Source organism: Helicoverpa zea, chromosome 14, assembly GCF_022581195.2.
Source record: "Helicoverpa zea isolate HzStark_Cry1AcR chromosome 14, ilHelZeax1.1, whole genome shotgun sequence".
Lineage (NCBI taxonomy): Eukaryota > Metazoa > Arthropoda > Insecta > Lepidoptera > Noctuidae > Helicoverpa > Helicoverpa zea.
This window is the reverse complement of record NC_061465.1, coordinates 5,633,985-5,653,365: the sequence shown is the minus strand read 5'-3', so window position 1 is coordinate 5,653,365 and position 19,381 is coordinate 5,633,985. Positions and strand designations below refer to the sequence as shown.

The 19,381-nt window shown below is 35.1% G+C and overlaps 1 protein-coding gene and 1 pseudogene across 1 annotated transcript; both read left to right on the top strand.

Moving 5' to 3' along the window:
• Positions 1-4,020: 4,020 nt before the first annotated feature.
• Positions 4,021-6,814, top strand: LOC124636540 (brachyurin-like). The gene is made up of 5 exons (XM_047172671.1): positions 4,021-4,309; positions 4,805-5,084; positions 5,260-5,358; positions 5,577-5,770; positions 6,646-6,814. The coding sequence occupies exons 1-5, from the start codon at positions 4,106-4,108 to the stop codon at positions 6,748-6,750; spliced, it is 882 nt and encodes a 293-aa protein (XP_047028627.1). The 5' UTR covers positions 4,021-4,105; the 3' UTR covers positions 6,751-6,814.
• A 701-nt stretch (positions 6,815-7,515) lies between these two features.
• On the top strand, positions 7,516-13,923 carry LOC124636647 (annotated as a pseudogene).
• The last annotated feature ends 5,458 nt before the right edge of the window (positions 13,924-19,381 follow it).

The following is a 19,381-nucleotide window of genomic DNA, read 5'->3' as shown; positions in this document are numbered from 1 at the left end:
TATGGAATGTTGAATTTCTCTTTATTTACATAATGTTATAATATAATAGTACATAATATTCACAAAAAAATAAAAGAGACATTTAGAATAAACAATATTAAGATAACGTTATCATTTTGAGTATAAAATAAATTAGTACATTTCCGAGTTCGTAGTGCACAAAGCAATAAATATAATTGAATCTCCGTAAGACTTTCAGCGATGAAACTCGGTTGCAGAAGTTAGGTAGCGCAATCAAACTATAATATTGAATTCAGTACTTTGGATTGGATAGATAAATTCATATTGAAACATGCTAACGTGATAAGAATATTAGGGATTTACCCCGTACTAGAAGTTTCACTTTAGCTTATGAAACTCATTGTTTGATTTTATATAATCTTGTTTATCTTAATTATCTTTGCAAATACATGCGTATGAAGTGTGGAAATAGTCCAACAAGGTCTTCAGTTTTTCCCTAATAGATTACGGTTGAAGAAGATATTTTTGAGCCATTATACCTAGATTTTAACGGTCAAAGTCTAACTGAAACGTCAACCCAAAAACAAAATTTGTTTGACCTCCCAGTCCCTACGTATAAGCGGCCCAATCACATCTAAAACTTAATTGATTAAAAGTTAGCGAAGACGAGAACTGTATACCAACTAACGTTCCTGAAGCGGTGCAATATTCGCGCCGGTGCCGCCCTGTGTCCATCTAAGTCGACCAAATTGTTTACGACAACCCAGTTTTCAGGGGAAACTATTTAATTCAGTTGGTGTTCCATCCCTGGAAGTCGGAAGTAAGTTGGTAGTGGCGGCACTCACCGCTGCAGCTGATGGCATACTGAGGGCTGAATACAAGTTATAACGATAATTTGCATGTGACGTGGTAGTGTGAACGGTGGTATTCGGATTTGGAATCATTTTGTGGTATCATAGTGCATCTGCTTGTGGGTACAAATTGTCTTGCGCTTGGTTTGGCTCATCCAAATGGGAGCACCACTATGAATTACCTCCAGATTAATGTTATATTTTTTCATAATTTACTTTATATAATGTTTAGTTCCCACTACCAAATTGGGACTGTGATTTGTTTTGTTTTTTATTATAAAATCGTAAACTTAAAACAAAACTATTTTTTATTATTTCAGCACTGCGGCGTCTTTGCAGTGGTAAAGTATTTTTCACCAACTTTAAGAACACGTCAAAATTAAACCGAGCACAGATAAATGCTCCAACAATTTCGAAAAATATCCTCTTTGTGACGCAAATGAGTACAGAAAACCATTTTCAAAAATAATCGCACTGATTGACTCATTTATCCGGCGTCAATTTAAAGTATTTACAGATACGACATCAATTGCACATTATAGGCCTCGCCAATGACAGTGAAATACTATCGCACGTAAATATATTTTTAAACAAAAGCTCCCGTGAAAAGCCCAATATTGAAGGTGTTTATTTAAACATTATTTATGGAGGAGATTTAATATTGTTAACTGGAATGGATTTATTTAAGGTTTTTAAGTTTTTTTGGGATATTGTTTTTTAATTTTAATAATTTATAATGATTTTGTTTGTATGCACTGATTTTAAGAGCAGTAGAGAAAGGTGTTACTTATACTAAATTTACAAATCAGCAAATATGTTTCGAGATTGTTAGGCATCCCTTGAACTTATGGTTGATCACTTACGACACGGACTAGTCATTAATTATTATCTCCTTAGTCAAAAAGTTTCTGCGACTGTTTTAAAAACCATCAAAAGGAATAATGGGCAACTTTAGCATTAAAATAAACAAATGCAAAACAAAATATAAAATCAAAATGCATCAGCATCCCTGATTGATGTTATAGTCTGGCGCGTCAAATCCGGATGAAAACTTTAAAACGGTCCGACATTTTAACCGGGCCGGGCGTAATTGCAGTAACAAGGGTGCTCTAACGTTATTTAGTCCGGTCGCATTAACGTCCCGCCGCTGTCACGTTTCCGAACACACTTCGCTTTTAATTATATTTATTTGCCAATACACGCTTTTGTCACTTTCGTTCGTGGGAATAATATGATGAGGCAGTTAAGTGGGGTGGCTGTTCTTTTTTGTTTGTTTTATAAGTTGAAGTATTCTCGCTGCACTAAACGCTTGACCCACACGTAGTTTTTTTTAGAATTTGTCAATTGTATAAATTGTCAAGTATAAATCGATCTAAAAGAATACAATTTTACCGGATTGATACGAAATAAAACAAACCCTAACAAACATATTTTAGTATAAATAATCTATCCACGAATCTCACTCCTTAATATGCTCAACTCACAAAACGTGTACAATAAAACCAATCATTACTAATGAACATGCCTAAAATCAGAGATCCCAATTTCGAGGCTTTTAACAATCCATTGTCATCAAATAAAGTGCTGTCCGTAACACGAATTTTGTACACTTAATTATATCGATAGCAACGATTATCGATACCGAAATAGTTTTCACATTGTAGTTGTTGCCTGTCTCGCCTGTCAATCAAACAAGATCGATTGGCTAGTTATGTGCAAACTGTTGTTAAGCCCGGATTAACGCACTGCGATAATCTATCCAATGACAACACTAGCACGCACACACGGGTGTTGTAGAGTTCCAAAAATTTAGATTCGCTTTTTAATCACTGTGTATTATGACGAGGCTAATCGTTTTTACATCTGTCAGCGCTTTTAATTTAAAACCCACAATAATTTTGAGTATTGAGTATGAATTATATTCCAGTTAAACCTTGATTGAAAGCAGATATTCAAGATGCCTAAACAGATAATATCTAACATCTAAGTAGTCAGTGCATGTTAACTGACTCGCTCACAATATGGAGCGGAATGAAGTGCAGTACCCAACGTGGACCTTAGTGAATTGTATTGCAGTGATCCTCTGTTACGACCTCTTGACATCCTGCAATCACTCGTGGCAGACATCTCGAGTCGATATCGTATATCGAACACTCGAGAGTAAGTATCGAGTGAGAGTCGAGAGGCCTCGTAATGTGAACTAACGCACACTTGATCGTCCGCCTGCCGAAGACCGAAATTCGATTAATGTTTGAGCCCGCCGCTACTCACTCCGTTTCAAGTTCGCTACGACTAATCGAATCTCAATTCGACACAGACCCGAAACGTATTCCAAGAGTTGGAATCGAATGTTTGCAATGCTCCTGCAACTAGATACTTAACGGTAATAAGTAAATTGAAAATTAAAAAAAAAACTTTCCCATTGTATACGCCATTCCTTGTCTTCGTAAAGAATGATTGTCATGGTTTCCAACAAAGTTGAAGGGACCACAACACAGCCAATTATTCTGTTCTATTGTCATACAAATAAACCTCGACCTTTGCCAAAAATGGAAGATAACCAAACTGACACGAGTGTATGCGAATTGAATCTGAATACAATGTCAGCATAACTAAAGAGTTTGACTTTAGACTAAAATGTCGGTCCAATATAAGTTGCGCTCTCACGTTTCCCGCTCAGACTTAGTTGGAGGGTAAAAAAGGGTTATAGGTAAGCAACGTCGGGGTCTGCACTAAATGGGTAGCTAATATCATTGGGTTGTTCCGCGCCAGCGCTTGAGTGACAGTCCCCTGTGCAAGGCAGAGACTGAAATTGTTTGTAGAAGCGCATTGCGGGAGAGCCGACCCATCAACTATAAACATAGCTTTTGTGATATCCCTTGCAAATATCACGAATTTTTGGCAAGCTTTGGTAATAAGAGAAAGTTTTAGTAATGGTAAATAGTTCGTTTTTCGTCTGGGTTAATTATTTGGAAAAACAGGAATAATTTAAGACATAGGAATGTGAATTAAAATTATATTGGCCACTTCTTTAGGTATATGTAGTTTTCTATAATTGCTAAACCAAAAAAATATAAAATTATAGATCAAGTAATGATCAATGTCAAGCAGTTGCACAAACATAATTTCATTTGTTGATAACCAGTCCGATTCAAATCGCCGAAAATATTGATAAAAAAAACTCAAATCAATGAGATTACATATTTCGTAACATGTACTCGATTTCTTTGAAATAATATAATCTGGCCTTCTAAACACAAATAAGTGTTTATTATCTTTTGTTTCGCCTCACAATGCAGTTACTTGTGGCATTTATTGTATTTGGAGCAATTGCAAATGCTAAAGATTTGCAATCACTTTCTGAACAAAGTCCAGCATATGGGTATATTCAGAACATAGGAATTCCTGCAGCGGAGAAAATCCGTCAAACAGAAGCATCAGGAGGTTCACGAATTATCGGAGGAGTTCCTGCAGCTCTTGGACAATACCCCTTCCAGGTTTGTTCCAACATTTGTACTGTGAACTGTCTTCGAAATACCTAAGCGCATTGTGTTTAGTGTATCGCTTGCGTTATTCCCTCGTGAAATTAACAGAGTAATGCAATGAGGAGGGGTTATACATACATACATGCATGCATACCTAAGATGCCATCTGTCGTAATGTAGTTATGGGTAGCAGATATGTATGAACCGAGATCTACTTGGGACATACTTTTCCTATTAGTAAGTTTTTTCCTCAATAACAGAAACTACTTTTCAACGGTGGCTGAATCAAAAATACTTCATCCTAGGTAATAATAAATAATAAAGTTTATTGATCCACAGTTACATTAATGAGTCACTTTTTAAAAAATTAAAGTAAATTATTACAAATGTTCGCTGTAACTTCTCTATGGGAGACATTTTCATAGGTTCTGTGGTCCCCAAACTAGGCGCTGCCGTATTCCAAAACATTTACACTTTTAACCTAAATCCCTTCAATTTCGTTTCCAGGCTGGTATTCTTGGAGAAATCGTCCAAGGTGACGTAGCTGCTATAAGCGTATGCGGAGGTTCCCTCATTTCATCCAGCCGTGTCCTCACTGCTGCCCATTGCTGGTTCGACGGAGTCCATCAGGCTTGGCGCCTGACCGTTGTTCTTGGCTCCATCCAACTGTTTACCGGTGGTACTAGGATTCAAACTAGTGCCGTTGCTGCTCATCCAAGTTATATCCCTGTTCTTGGCCGCAATGACATTGCTGTTGTATATTTTGCAACTCCTGTTGCCCTGTCAGGTCAGTACTATAAGTTATGTGGAACAATATGATGAGTCTAATAAAATGTATTCTTTAAACACAGTCATTAAGTTGAGTTGGCAGTGCATTTTATAGTGTGGAGTATTGTGGATTAATGAACGTTAAATATTTTATGAAATAGGAAAAAATAATGAAATGTGTTTTTTCTTTACAGGTACGATTAATCCGATAGCTCTTCCTACTGGACCTGAACTATTTGAGTCTTTCGCTGGAGAGAGGGCTATCGCTGTTGGTTTTGGAGTGACCAGTGACAGTAAGTAGCTACCACTATCTTCGCTCTTGCTTTGTACAAAACAAAATCCTTTTTTAATCTCTTTCCTTTCTAATCCATTATTATTGATCTTCAAATTTTCCTTAATTGTTGTTTTCAAAAACAAATACGTCATTATTATCAGTAGCAATAGCAAAGCAATAAGCACGTAATTGATATTTCGATTACGTGCTAATTTATCATTTCATTCATATTTTCAGATGGGAATATTTCTACGAACCAGGTCCTGAGTCACGTCAGCTTGAACGTGATATCTAACAGCGAGTGTTCCTGGGCGTTCCCTTTGTTTCTACAAAGTTCCAACATTTGTAGCAGTGGCCTTGGAACAGTCGGGTTCTGTGATGGTGATACTGGTGGCCCTCTTATCATCACCAGGAATAATAGACAGCTATTGGTATGGACTGGTTTACTTCCACTTATTATCATTATCATAACAAGCGTATTTTAGACAACCACTGCATTTAAGTACAGTCCTTTAAAATCGTGTTTCAATTCTCCCTTTTCTTAGGTTTTTGCACAAAAATTCTATAGGTTCAAAGGTATCTTGGATATGGACACAATGCAGTAAAAAAATTACACACAGCACACAGCCTTACTACAAAAATTGAACAACTGTTGAACACTTAAATTTGTTTGTGAACACACACTAGACAAGGCCCAGCATTACATCAGATTTGATAAACCACAAGTCCTTGCAAGAGAAAACCGATTCCTACCTAGGATGATTCGCGAGGCTATTGAAATTAAAAAACATCCAAATTTCAAAAGAGAAGATGGCTGGTGCATACCACCTACTTGGAATCCCATCATAGAAACTATTAAATCAAAATCCAAGCCTACAACTGCTCGACCTATGGATACAGTGAGCTCGTTTTGCGTGAATCGGATTGTCAATAATAATCAACAAAATGTAGGGTAGCTGTTTGTAACTAATATATCAAGACGACCAACACCTTAGTCTGCCCGTGACCATGGATGCTGTAAAGGATCCGAAACGTCGGGATTAAATAATATTAATATAACGCGATAAAATCCGTAAAAGTAGTTTTATTTAAATGTCTAATATTCGCGTAAATGTCAGAAATCAATCTGTTGAACACTTGTCTAAAAATGTGGCTGCAAAACGGACCTTTATCTCAACGATATAATTTGTCATTTTTTTAGACAAGTGTTCAACAAACGTTTAAAAGTTCTTGTGGTATAACGGTTAATAGCTAGTGTATTATGTAAATATAATGTCCTATATTGTTCCCAAATTTCTATCCACAGATTGGTGTTGCGTCCTTCCGTTCCAGTCTGGGCTGCGAGTCCAACCTACCCAACGCTTATGCTCGAGTCACTTCATACATGGACTTTATCTACAGACATATTTAATCCAAATATATTTGTATAAACTATAATATGAACTATCAGATAATAATAAAACACTGAGCAAATAGTTGTAGTTTCATTACATACACTAACTAAATAAATATTACTATTAACTATGAATCCAAAGTCAATAAATGAATAACTGATAGTAAATTGTTAACTTTTATATTTAACAAAATACAATAACTCGTAGAAGAGTTGACCGATAATCTTTGATAAAATAACTGCAAGCAAATAGTACTGAAGAGATATTTCAATGGAAAGATAAATATTATCAAGTGCCCTTCTGTATGGAACGAGAACAAAAAGATTTTGATGAACAATTTAGTCTTTCAGTATTTGCTAGATTAGGTACGTTACCAGTGTTGCGTCTTGTAAAACATTAAAGTTTAATTTTTTGTAGTTACAGGTAAATAATATTGTATTGCTTTCAAATGTATGTTTTAGACCTAATTCGTTTATCTTTTATCTGAGTCGATAAAGTGTTGCCAGATGATTGCTACAATTCTATGTAGGTACCTAATGCCGAAATAGAGTTTCATTGCTAATCCAAAATGTTCTACCATGTTCTATAAATGTTCTGTGCAACTAAATTTTTGATCGCTAATCCGTAGGTGCGTCGAGATTTCGAACTGATAATAACCAAAATCAAAGTCACTAATCAAAAGAATATAATTTAAGTAGATTACGAAAGGAAATTAATATCTACGTTTAAATTGATTGCATCAGTGTAAAATTATCTGTAAAAATGCTATATAATAATCAAAAGTACGTTTTAGCTCCTAGTTTTGCCTGGAAACACGATGAAAACCTTCATTGTAGTGTGTTTGGCTCTGGCTAGCTTCGCCTGTGCGGAGCAGGGATCTTTCCCTGGGTACTCTACGTTTGGGTACCTGGAGAAGTATGCTATTCCTCATGCGGAGAAGCTTCGCGCGGCTGAGGAAAAGTTCCTCGCTAGCCAGTCTGGCTCCAGGATTGTAGGTGGAGTTCCCGCTGGCCAGGGACAATACCCGTACCAGGTTTGTTTGTTTATAATATTATCTTGTATGTTAATTTGATTCCTATTCAAATATTTCAATATATCTATATTCTTAAGTAAATTGTTCAATTTATTTTTGATGAATGCGTTCACAATTTTGTGATATTTTCAAACGACTTTTCATTTACCCAGGCTGGTCTCCTCCTCTCCATCATCGGTTTCGAAGGCAACGGTATCTGCGGAGGCTCCCTGATCAGCGCCAACAGAGTGGCTACAGCCGCCCACTGCTGGTTCGACGGTATCCACCAAGGATGGAAGGTCACAGTTGTGCTAGGTTCCACCCTGCTCTTCTCCGGAGGCACCCGTCTTGAGACCAGTGTGGTCGCCATGCACCCCAACTGGACTCCTGCACTTGTCCGCAATGATGTTGCTGTGATTTACTTGCCCAACTCTGTACAGATTTCAGGTAAATATGACAGTAATTTAAAGTTATAACAAATTATTTTTATGAAAATAAAAAATGAAAAACTACTTCCTGTATCTCTCAACGTTTTCAACATTTGTTTTATTTTGTTCTTTTAATTTTCAGCCAATATTGCACCAATTGCTTTGGCTAGCGGGTCTTCAGAATTCGTCGGTGTCTCCGCCATTGCTTCTGGTTTTGGATTGACAAGCTCAAGTATCTTTTTATTTATTGTTATAATAAGTTGAGAGTTTTTGTCATTAGTTTGATTTGTAGTTACCAACAATTCATTATTTCATTCTAAATATTGTCTGCGATAACTTGGTTTGTTTATTTACATAGATATTTACAATAAAATCAAAAACTATCCTAGTAAATAAAAAAAACTAAAAAGCGTCAAAAAATTCGTCCCCATCGCTGTCAACTGGGAGCGTGCTCAAGAGGCAATGCTGCCAGCCTCCTGCGATAACTAACTTTGATAGACAGAGCTTTGACTTGTTATGTGACTTAAGCTAAATCGAGTTTTATTCAACTTTTCAGATGGACAAATCACCGCTAACCAGTTCCTGAGCCACGTCAACCTCAACGTGATCACCAACAGCGCCTGCAGCGTAGCCTTCCCCTTCATTGTCCAGCCTTCCAACATCTGCACCAGCGGTATAGGTGGTGTTGGTACTTGCAGCGGTGACTCTGGCGGTCCTCTGGTCACCAACCAGAATGGACAGAACGTCTTGGTATGTGGTTTTGTTTCTTGACCTATTACTGATAGGTACCTAAAGCCATCTCGGTGTGTTGATAGATGAAGTTATTGCATGAGTCAAGGATGTAATCAAGGGATAATTTTTGGCAATAATATGATCAGGGCTAGGTGAGATTTTCGGTATAAATATCTGGCATGTTTAAGATTTAAAAACGCTGCTCGTAGAAACAAATGAGCAAAAGCTCCCTTTTTGAATACATATAATAAATTTTATGAGTACCTGCCAAAAGCAACTCTAACGGCCAGTTTCTTCATCAAAAGTTAAAGTTATGGCTAAAGTAATGTCTAAAGTAAAAGTAACGGTCAAATTCAATTTTTCTATTAGTTTTGCTGTCACTTTAGCCTTGAAAAAACGAATTTAACCGTTACTTTTACTTTAGACATTACTTTAACTTTAACTTTGGATGAAGAAACTGGCCGTAAGCAACTCGAAAACAACATGTTGCCAACAAATCAAGATCAGCGTGTTGGTGCAACCATGTTACTAAATAAAAGTTTATTATGAGTACGAGATCCATTGATCCAAATAATATGATAAAGCATTTATACTAATATTGTATTTTTCTTCCAGATTGGTATCACTTCCTTCGGCTCCGCTTTCGGCTGCCAGGTCAACCTCCCATCAGTCTTCGCACGTGTCACATCATTCGTCTCTTTCCTCAACCAACACTTGTAATTCTGAACAAACTATGTTACTGTAAATAAGACTGGAGTTGGAATCTTTTCCAGCATATTCTTTGTGTATTTTTTATGAATATTTTTGAAGCTGTCATAACAATAAAATAAAATCTGCTCTCGTAAGAAGTTGTTTTATTTATAGAAAACTTGTTATTTGTATTTGTCGCAACTAACGACTAGCAGAAGTGGTTTCAAGACGAGCCTTGTACTTGTAACATACGCTTTCATAAGCACACTTGCAACAACTTTAGGAATAAGCAATCCGTTTCAGATCGTGGTCCACAGTTTCCGAGGATAGTCAGAAATGCCTATATTAGTAGGCCACGAGGGCCACTATTTCATTCCTTTGCAATTCAGTCGATGACGTTGCTCCATCGGCTTATACGTATGTATTTATTTACTTAAGTCATTAATAATTAATTTGTGTCATTAGAAAAACCCTTACGACATTGTTGGATAAATATTAATATCTATTAACACTATCTAAAATAAATTGATTTTGATAATAATGAAGATTATAAAAACCCATTTCCAGTCTTAACGCAATTACTACGTGATTCCTTTTATCTTTTTAATGAACTCAATAACTATGACTGTATGTATTATTGAAATGAAATTGGTTTTCTTACTTACTCATTGTTTTTGAGGTACGATCTGGTGTGTCAAAGAATATGGCACATTCACTTAAATTCATTTTTATATTAATTTTTATTATATTACATAGGGTGTGAATGATGTACATTTATGATAAAAAATCATGTGGTAGGTATGATTTCCTCCCCAATGACATATTCATAAGGGAGCATCAGGTATCAGCATCAGCATCAGCATACGGGCAAGTAAGAAATATAAAAAGCTGAATAAAAGACGTTCTAATCGATAAGAGAAAACGCTAAGACAACACCATAACATTAAGTTTCTTTAAAATTGGATTTGGTTTTTTACTTAGCTTTTCCACCACTTCAGATTTACTAAAAGGCTTTTCTTTTTTAACATAGCCTACCTTTAAGGAGAATTGATTCTGGACTGCAGCTGACTTGCAAATACAAGGGGACAAAGTACATTATAAGGGTGAATGAGGAAAATATACCATAACTAGCTGGTGCCCGCGACTTCGTCTGCGCAGGTTTAGTATTTCGAACAATATGTTTACAAATTGTAGCCTATGTGTTATTCTGATGTATAAGCTATATTATTGTAAAGTTTCATTAAAATCCATTCAGTAGTTTTTGCGTGAAAGAGTAACAAACATCCATACATCCATACATACAAACTTTCGCGTTTATAATATTAGTAGGATTAATAATTGCTTACCTATATATTGCGATGTGTGCTAAATCTTAATAAACCTGTATATACAATAATGGCAATAAAAATCTGTTTAATTTGTATTAGATTAGGTATCTATAAAGTTTTACAATTGATATTGCCTGATAAACAAACAAACGTTTCACATATTATAGGTACGTCCCGTTCAGCACGGATTAGATAAATTGGGTAATTACGAAAGAAAAACAGATTATAAAGATAAAACTATACTAGCAAAAAATACAATGAATTAAATATGTCCCAACTAATTAGATAGTGAATACATAGGGTACCATATTTTTTTGAGGAAAATTAGGACAATTTGTTACATAGCAAAAAACTGATATTATTTTAATTTCATTTTGATAAATCAATGAGCATTGTAATTGAATATTTCAAAGTTAGGTACACTAAATGAAGCAGATTCTCCTGGACTATCTTAAGGACACAACAAGACAGACGAGCTGTATTTGTAGAGGTACAAACAGTTTGGTAATAAGTATAGCTGGAGTACCTTTCTCATGTGTATATCAATGCTTGTGAAAATGAACTTGTACCTAGAGCTTAATAATGAAACAGAGACACACATAAACGTTAAAAAGCATGCAGACATTTTAGGTAACTGCAGTAATCCGACTCTGCGGCAAAAGATGAGTAATTAAACGAAATAATTATTATTAAATGAAACCTTTTTACATTAATTGTCTCCAATTAAAATCAGATCTTGATATGGCTAATTAAAATCGATAACTACAGACAATTACGTTGTTACGTGTGGAGTTATCATTCCAATTTGGAGGCACGGTAGTGCAAAGCAATGTCTGACTCAGTATTTTTCAGGTTTTTCAAAACAAAAACTTAGTTTGATTCAGCTGTCATTACAAAAAAAAAACCTCAATGCATTTTAAAGCTAAGGTTAAGGCAAAGCATTGCGATGGAGATAAAAACATTAAGAATGTAAGAGCTCATAACCACACAGCTATTGTACCAGTTTTTTTTTAGTAAATAAAGATATATGCCTACCTAATATTATATAGGTACATATCTATTATTTTTATACCCAATGAAAATATTGCTAAATTGAATTGAGGTAATTAAAAAGTACAATAATTATCATACTAACGAATGTATCTCGGCTCTTAAGTAGTAGAACTACAGCCATGGATGGGAAATTAATAAATATTAAAAATGCATCAAAATCATATATTTATTTCACGAAAGTTTGGTCTCCGAACTTGGCCTTATTTTCGTGCCACTTCTGACGTGATAATATTTTGCGTAAGTCATTTACGTCTAATCTGTTAACGATTTAATATAAATACAAACCAACTAGCTCAATTTGTGACTTGGTTAATTAACATCATAATGAAGGTGATAATTGTGCTAGCTTTGGCGACTCTCACCTACGCGAACGTTTCACCTCCGATTGAGGGTAACACCGCTTACGGATACATCCAGAACTATGCAATCCCCTTGGCCGAAGAAATCCGCAAAGCGGAGGAACAAATGAGCCCTGAGAGGATTGTTGGTGGAAACCCATCCAACGCTGGTCAATTCCCCTACCAGGTAAGTCATTACTTAAGTTTAGTGTCCTGATATACCCTTAAAATCTCTGAAAGCTTTTATGTAGGTAATGTTATTTCAAGGCTGTGTTACAATCGAAGAAGAGCACATTGCTCAGCATTTTTAAATCATCACACTTGACAAGCACTTTTGGAATTCTGTGTAGTTATGATGTCTTGTATAAATTCACATTTTTTTGTTCCCTAGGCTGGTCTTCTCGCCTCCTACGCTGGTATCTCCGGCACTGGCGTGTGCGGAGGTTCCCTGGTCAGTGCCAACCGTGTCATCACCGCTGCCCACTGCTGGTTTGACGGTGTCAACCAGGCTTGGCTTTTCACCGTGGTCCTTGGATCCACTACTCTCTTCTCTGGCGGTACCAGGATTGACACCAGCGCTGTCGCTCTTCACCCTAACTGGCAGCCTCTGCTAGTCCGTAACGATGTTGCTGTCATCTACTTGCCAAGCAATGTTCAATTCTCAAGTAAGGAAAATTATATCAAATATCATCCAATACTCATGCAACTTTGTTGCTGTGCTCGTATACCAGCACATTTTAATCTAATGTGACCCTGTATAATATTCATCTATGTATTTTATTGCAGACACCATCTCCCCGATTGCTCTGCCTTCGGGAAGCCAACTTAACCAGGACTTCGTCGGCGTTACCGCTGTTGCCTCTGGTTTCGGTTTAACTAGTGACGGTAAGTTCTTTTTGGTTTACAAAGCCGATAATATATTATTTGAGATAAAAGTTCTTGCCTAGAACAATAATGACATTTTAACACTTTTTCAGACAATAATGAGTTTCATTTTATTTTCCTAACAACAAACAATTGGCATTTTTTTGATAAAGTATGTAAAAAAACATTTTCATAATGAGTGTACTTTATCTTTGCAGGTGGCTCCATTTCAACCGGCCAAGTCCTCAGCCACGTCAACTTGAGCGTCATCTCCAACAGCATCTGCTCATTCGCCTTCCCCTTGATCCTCCAATCCTCCAACATCTGCACCAGCAGCCTTGGTGGCGTCAGCACTTGCAGAGGAGACTCTGGTGGCCCTCTTGCCATCACCAGCGGTGGACAGCCTGTCCTGGTATGTTTATTTATTTAACTTTATGCAATATACATAACACAGGCGGACCTAATGCCACAGGCATTCTCTCTAGTCAACCTTAGGGTGATGCAGAGATATATGTTTTTATTCCTAATTTAAAAATTGTGTTCCAATTTATTCTTTATCTTTTTTTGGATCGTTGATGGTAATCCTATTTTCTCTTTTCACAGATCGGTATCACATCTTTCGGCTCAGCTCTGGGCTGCCAGGCTGGCTTCCCCGCTGCCTTCGCCCGTGTCACCTCCTTCGTCGACTTCTTCAACCAGCACATCAACTAAATTATGAAATAAATATACTTTAATTTATCACTTATACATTGTTTTTGTTATGCTATGAGTATTACATGACTCGTAAAATACTTAAAAACTTTACAAAGTACATGACTTCTAATTAAATTGTTATGAATACTGGACATCAACAGGTACTTAACTAAATCAGTAGTAAGTAAATAATTGCTTAAGGGTCCAGTTAAAGAAAGTTCAAAATGATAAGAGATTTAACGATGAACGCGGCAGAATTTGATGCCAGAGATGAAAATGTTTTTTTTTTGGTAAAAGGGTGACCCTCTTCCTAACTCCAATTTTACCCTTTTACAAAGTAGTGGCCCAGAAATGTATGGAAGCATAATATGGCTGTAATCTTCTTCATTTGTACTAATATAATAAACAGGTAATTTTTGTTTGTACCCTAAAGCTTCCGAAACGAATTATTTTGATTTGAAAAATTATTTCGCTGTTGGCTACACAGCTAAGCTACACTAATATTGGGTATGGCATCTCACCATATTTTATTGGGTACGAGAAAGTTCCTCCCAGACATGGGTGAAACCGCGGTAAAACAGCTAGTTTTTTCATATAAATCAATAAGCCCAATTATATTTATTTTTATTGTCTCAATACAATATACGATTATCTTATCACTAATATAAGCACTGTAAGCAGGTTCAGATAGCTCGTTGCTATTTTTTTATGGAAAACTGAGACCATTTTGCAGAAAAAGGTCCAATTCGAAAATCGCTATAGTTCGGCCATTCAGAGAATGCGTTCCTGACACGTCGCGATTGAACTGACGACGTAACTTTGCAATGGCGTTGCAGTTACGATAAAAATATTTTTGCTGGTTGTTTACCGTTTTAACAATTGAGGAGCATTAAAACAACATTATTATATCAATAATCAATGAATGTAGTTACGTCGTCAGTTCAATCGCGACGTGTCAGGAACGCATTCTCTGAATGGCCGAACTATAGGTACTATTACAAAAACTATTAAATATCTTCCCCCTCGACAGAGAAGGCTCAAGTTTACAAATAAAACCTGACACTGGCTGCCTACTACCCTCAAAATACTTGGACTCTGCCGATCACAATACAGCGCCCTCTAGTTAGTAACCACTGTAACTCTTGAATGAGTACCATCTCAAACACCGCCCCTTTAGAACTGAATGTTACGTTATAGAGATACATAAAGTACAAAAGTTCGAACGTTCATTAAACTCCTAGTAAAACAACGGCTTTCCCAGAACGCACGTGCATTTTTTGTTTACTCCTTGGTGAAAATAATAGCAACACGCATAGTAGAGATTGTTTACAATATTATATTTTTAATAGGCGTCGCGAATGGTTTTAATCGTTCTTTGATAATGTTCCTTGATAATTACGATAAAGTTTATTTGATTTTTGATAAAAGATGGCGTTACTGGTATCGTTGTACCTACCTATTTATTTTGTGAAGTAAGTAAAAGTCTACCCGATGAACGCAGTCCGTGCGTCAAAAACAGAGTACCTACTGCATGACATACGAACGATGTTATGAATGCAATGTGCGAATGAATGTGATTTTACCATAAGCCCACCTGCTTATAGGTACTTACCTTGCGACTTACCTACTCGTTAATTACAAAGTACCAATTAAGACTGGTTTTGAGAAATTGAAATTTCTTAAAATGGGATAACTTGATAGTACACTATATTAGTAATAGTTTGATCTTACATAAAATGTATAAATTAAACTACAACAGATTCAAATGAACTTCTACAGGCTTAAATAATTCTATAGTCTTCCAGCTAAGTAACTATTTTTACAAGTAGAAAATCTGTACCTATAACTTTTTGGTTCAAGATTAAAGGGGAGGTAGGACTACCGTCGCTTATCTACCTGTATTAAAATATATCTTATTCGATAATTTATGAAAAGGAGAGCTGCAAGATGGCGCCAGCAGTCCTATTTTTATACTTGTTATTATAGCGTAATCAGGCAACGATGTTCTGCTTTATCAGCGCCCTTACCTAGGCCAATAACTATAACAGCCTTACTACAAAAACGTAAACACTTGTTGAACACTGGTCTAAAAAAGTGTGGCTGCAAAACGGACTTTCAAAGTCATAATCTGAAATTTCATTAGACAAGTGTTCAACGGACGTTTAAAAGTTTTTGTGGTACGACCGTTACAATCTTAAAGTATTTAATTTTACGACCTGAGCATACAAGAACTAGCCACCTGATTCGATATTTCATACATTCGAATTAATCCAAATCCAAATAATATTATAAATGCGAAAGTAACTCTGTCTGTCTGTATGTCTTTCTGTCTGTCTGTCTGTCTTTCCGTCACGCCTAAACTACTGAACCGATTTGGATGAAATTTGGTACAGACATAGTTTGGAACTCGAGAAAGGACATAGGATAGTTTTTATCCCAAAAATCCTGCGGGAGCGGGAACTTCTCAAAAATCCCGCGAGATTGGAAACTATGTGGGTAAAACCAAAAATCTGCCGGAAGTCACACAATATTCCACGCGAACGAAGTCGCGGGCAAAAGCTAGTGTTATAATAATTGATTTACTCCGATATTTGTAAGTACGACTTACAATCTATGCTACTACGGTTATGAGTGTTCAATTTCATATAAATTCTAAAGTGCTTATCTTTTAATCCATGATTTTAATTGATAAAAGGTTAGGTATTTACATACTTCTATATTGCATGTTTGTCCTTATAAGATAGGTAGGTACTCTAATCATAATTCAAAGGGTGCATACAGTTCAGTAGTAATTAAAATAAATTATTTTTTTGAAACTGGTACAAAATCAGAATGTATTAAAACTAAAACTTTTGGGGTCGTATTTTGTAGTAGCTTATAACAACAAAATGAAAACAAGATAGTTACCAACGTCTGATTAAAATCTGATTTAATATTATACATAAGTATAAAGATTATTAGTGTCATATATCATAAAGTATCATATATCATAATCATATATCGTAATAAGTATCATGTGATCATATATCATAAATACTGAAAGGTAAAATTTTATTGATAAAAAAATGAAGCTGGAAAAACTGAAAAAAAATTGGATAAGGTGACTATCGAATTAATTTAAGTATGAAACAGTAAATAATTATAAAGTCAGGATTAGTCAACATATTGTTTATAATATAGGTAGGTACAAATTTTATCAACATAAATGACAGTGTGTCATCAGATAACACATTCTACCAGAAAGCTAAACCTATGGTACATCGATTTACCTTAAATCCAATTAAATATTGAATAGTAGGTAATTACCATATTTTCTCTAATTTCGTATCAAATATTTACTTCACTCGTAAAAATTGTGTTGTGAGTAAAAGGGAAGGTAATATCAAAGCCAATATAAAAATAATAATTGCATTATATCATAAAACATGATAGCATTAATGAAAATAATGGGGAAAAAAACTAATGGTATTAGGAATAAGATTAAGTTACTGCATATTTAGCTAAAAGATGGCGTTAGTAGTTCTACTAATTAATATCGTAATTAATATCTATTGATAATAAGGTGATATGTCTTAAGTACTTATCATTTTTCGTCGTATTTTTTTCATTACTCAGATAATGATACATTTCTGGGTAGTGAAGAAATCAAATAATTTATGTTATTTGTAATCAAAAACTTTAACATACCATTAATGTAGTAACAACTAAGAATTCTGACAGTAATACCATCCAATAAAATCCAGTTATTGTAACTGACATACGATAACTAAATAATGGTCTTCCTACAAAATGGTTTTAACTTACGTTCGACCCGTGTTTAAGAAAAAATGACTAAAGTCTGCTTAACTTTTTCTTAATCGTGCATAAAAGTTTGAAACCCTTGAATTCAGTTACAGCTGCGTCGAAAAACGAAAATAAATTAACTGAATAGAAGAACAGGACAAAATGAAAATTTATTGTACTTCATCTGAATGAAATTCTTAAATTTGAGAATCCTCAAGTTACGTACATATACGTTCCTCTGAATGTGCTCAAACCGTGAAGTAAATGTCTCAAACTTACCAACTTGACTACATAAATAAATATCAAATTAATTATTGAAGCGGCACTATACAGAAATGAATTTTAAGCAGTGCACATAAAAAAACTGGTGGTCCAGAATAATTAACAGAACCAGAATATTTAACTATAAGTTGACTTTGTTTTTTGCGCACTGGATAAAATTAATTCCTGTGTATGTTTTAAATGATAAATAGTGAATAACTTGCTACACATGGTATTCAGTGATGGTGAAGATTAATGTCCAAGAGAAAATATAGCGTTAAGCAGAGGAACAAGATTTTCATAGAAACACCCGATGAATGAATAACAATGACACAGGAAATGACGACTAAAAAGATAAAAAATACCTCAAAGTAAATAGTATTATTTTTATAGACCTAAGTTATTTGAGACGCACTTCACAGATAGGAGGATGACACTAAAGTGTCTATCTGACGAGGATTCCAGAAATGTGATGAGCAAATTCCGACAAATAATTGATCACGTGCGAAGTAAAGATTAGTATGAAAATTGACAACGACGTATTTCCCTTATACATCATTGATATCAGGACTTGGGAAATACCGATTAATCAAATAATTTATCTGATAACACTTTAGACTATGTAGTTTTTAGTAATTAGTCAATTAATCCGCGCACGTAAATAATATTAAAGTCTGATTAGGTCGATAGTCCGTTGTCAGAGGAATTTAAGCCCTGTTTGTAGCAATTTTAGTAACACTTGCTATATGTTTATATTTATGTCGTACAAACCGACCCCTGGTGAAAAAAATAATAGACATAGCTATCCTACAAGGACGTTGGTATGGATAACATTTATTTATCTGAAAGTGGATTTCTAAAATAACCATACAATATGACTCTAAATTAATTTTTTAATGAAATTTCTCAAGCTATCTCTTACTATTGGATTATGAATATAATAAAATCAATAATCAAATTGTTTTTATTTTAAATAGGCCTTTGCAGGCTCTTATGAAACGTCACATTAATTAATTGCACGGATCCAAAAAAATTATCTCATAGAGAAGAGCCGGCAAGAAACTCCATGGACACACAATAAAAAATAGAAGTAGGTACACTAATAGATAGTGGTAGGTATACCTAATTGGAAAATGAAAACAAAAAACCAATGCTTTGTAAAGTGATTAACTGATAAATAGGCTAAAATGGACTGATACCGAATCGCAATCAATTATTGATAGAATTGGTATATCAGACAAAACCCAAGTTTAAGAACTCGTTCAATCCTTTTCGATCATTTTGTTCTAAAAGTAGAAAAAACACTATAATATTTTTAAATAAAATGTATTTTTTTAATACCGTAAATGAGGGTTCCTTCACAGCTACTGTTAAGAACTTTTTATGTGTTAACCTCCGTAGCAATTGGTCTATTATGATAAAGCGAATGTTTTATACCTAGTTGGCATAACTTAAAACTTGTTTAC

Excerpts from the sequence above, each read along its gene's own strand:
- LOC124636540 (XM_047172671.1), top strand. The coding sequence starts at position 4,106 with ATGCAGTTACTTGTGGCATTTATTGTATTTGGAGCAATTGCAAATGCT. Across the intron at positions 5,359-5,576 it reads TTTTGGAGTGACCAGTGACA|ATGGGAATATTTCTACGAAC; the intron begins GTAAGTAGCTAC and ends TCATATTTTCAG. Across the intron at positions 5,771-6,645 it reads GGAATAATAGACAGCTATTG|ATTGGTGTTGCGTCCTTCCG; the intron begins GTATGGACTGGT and ends TTCTATCCACAG.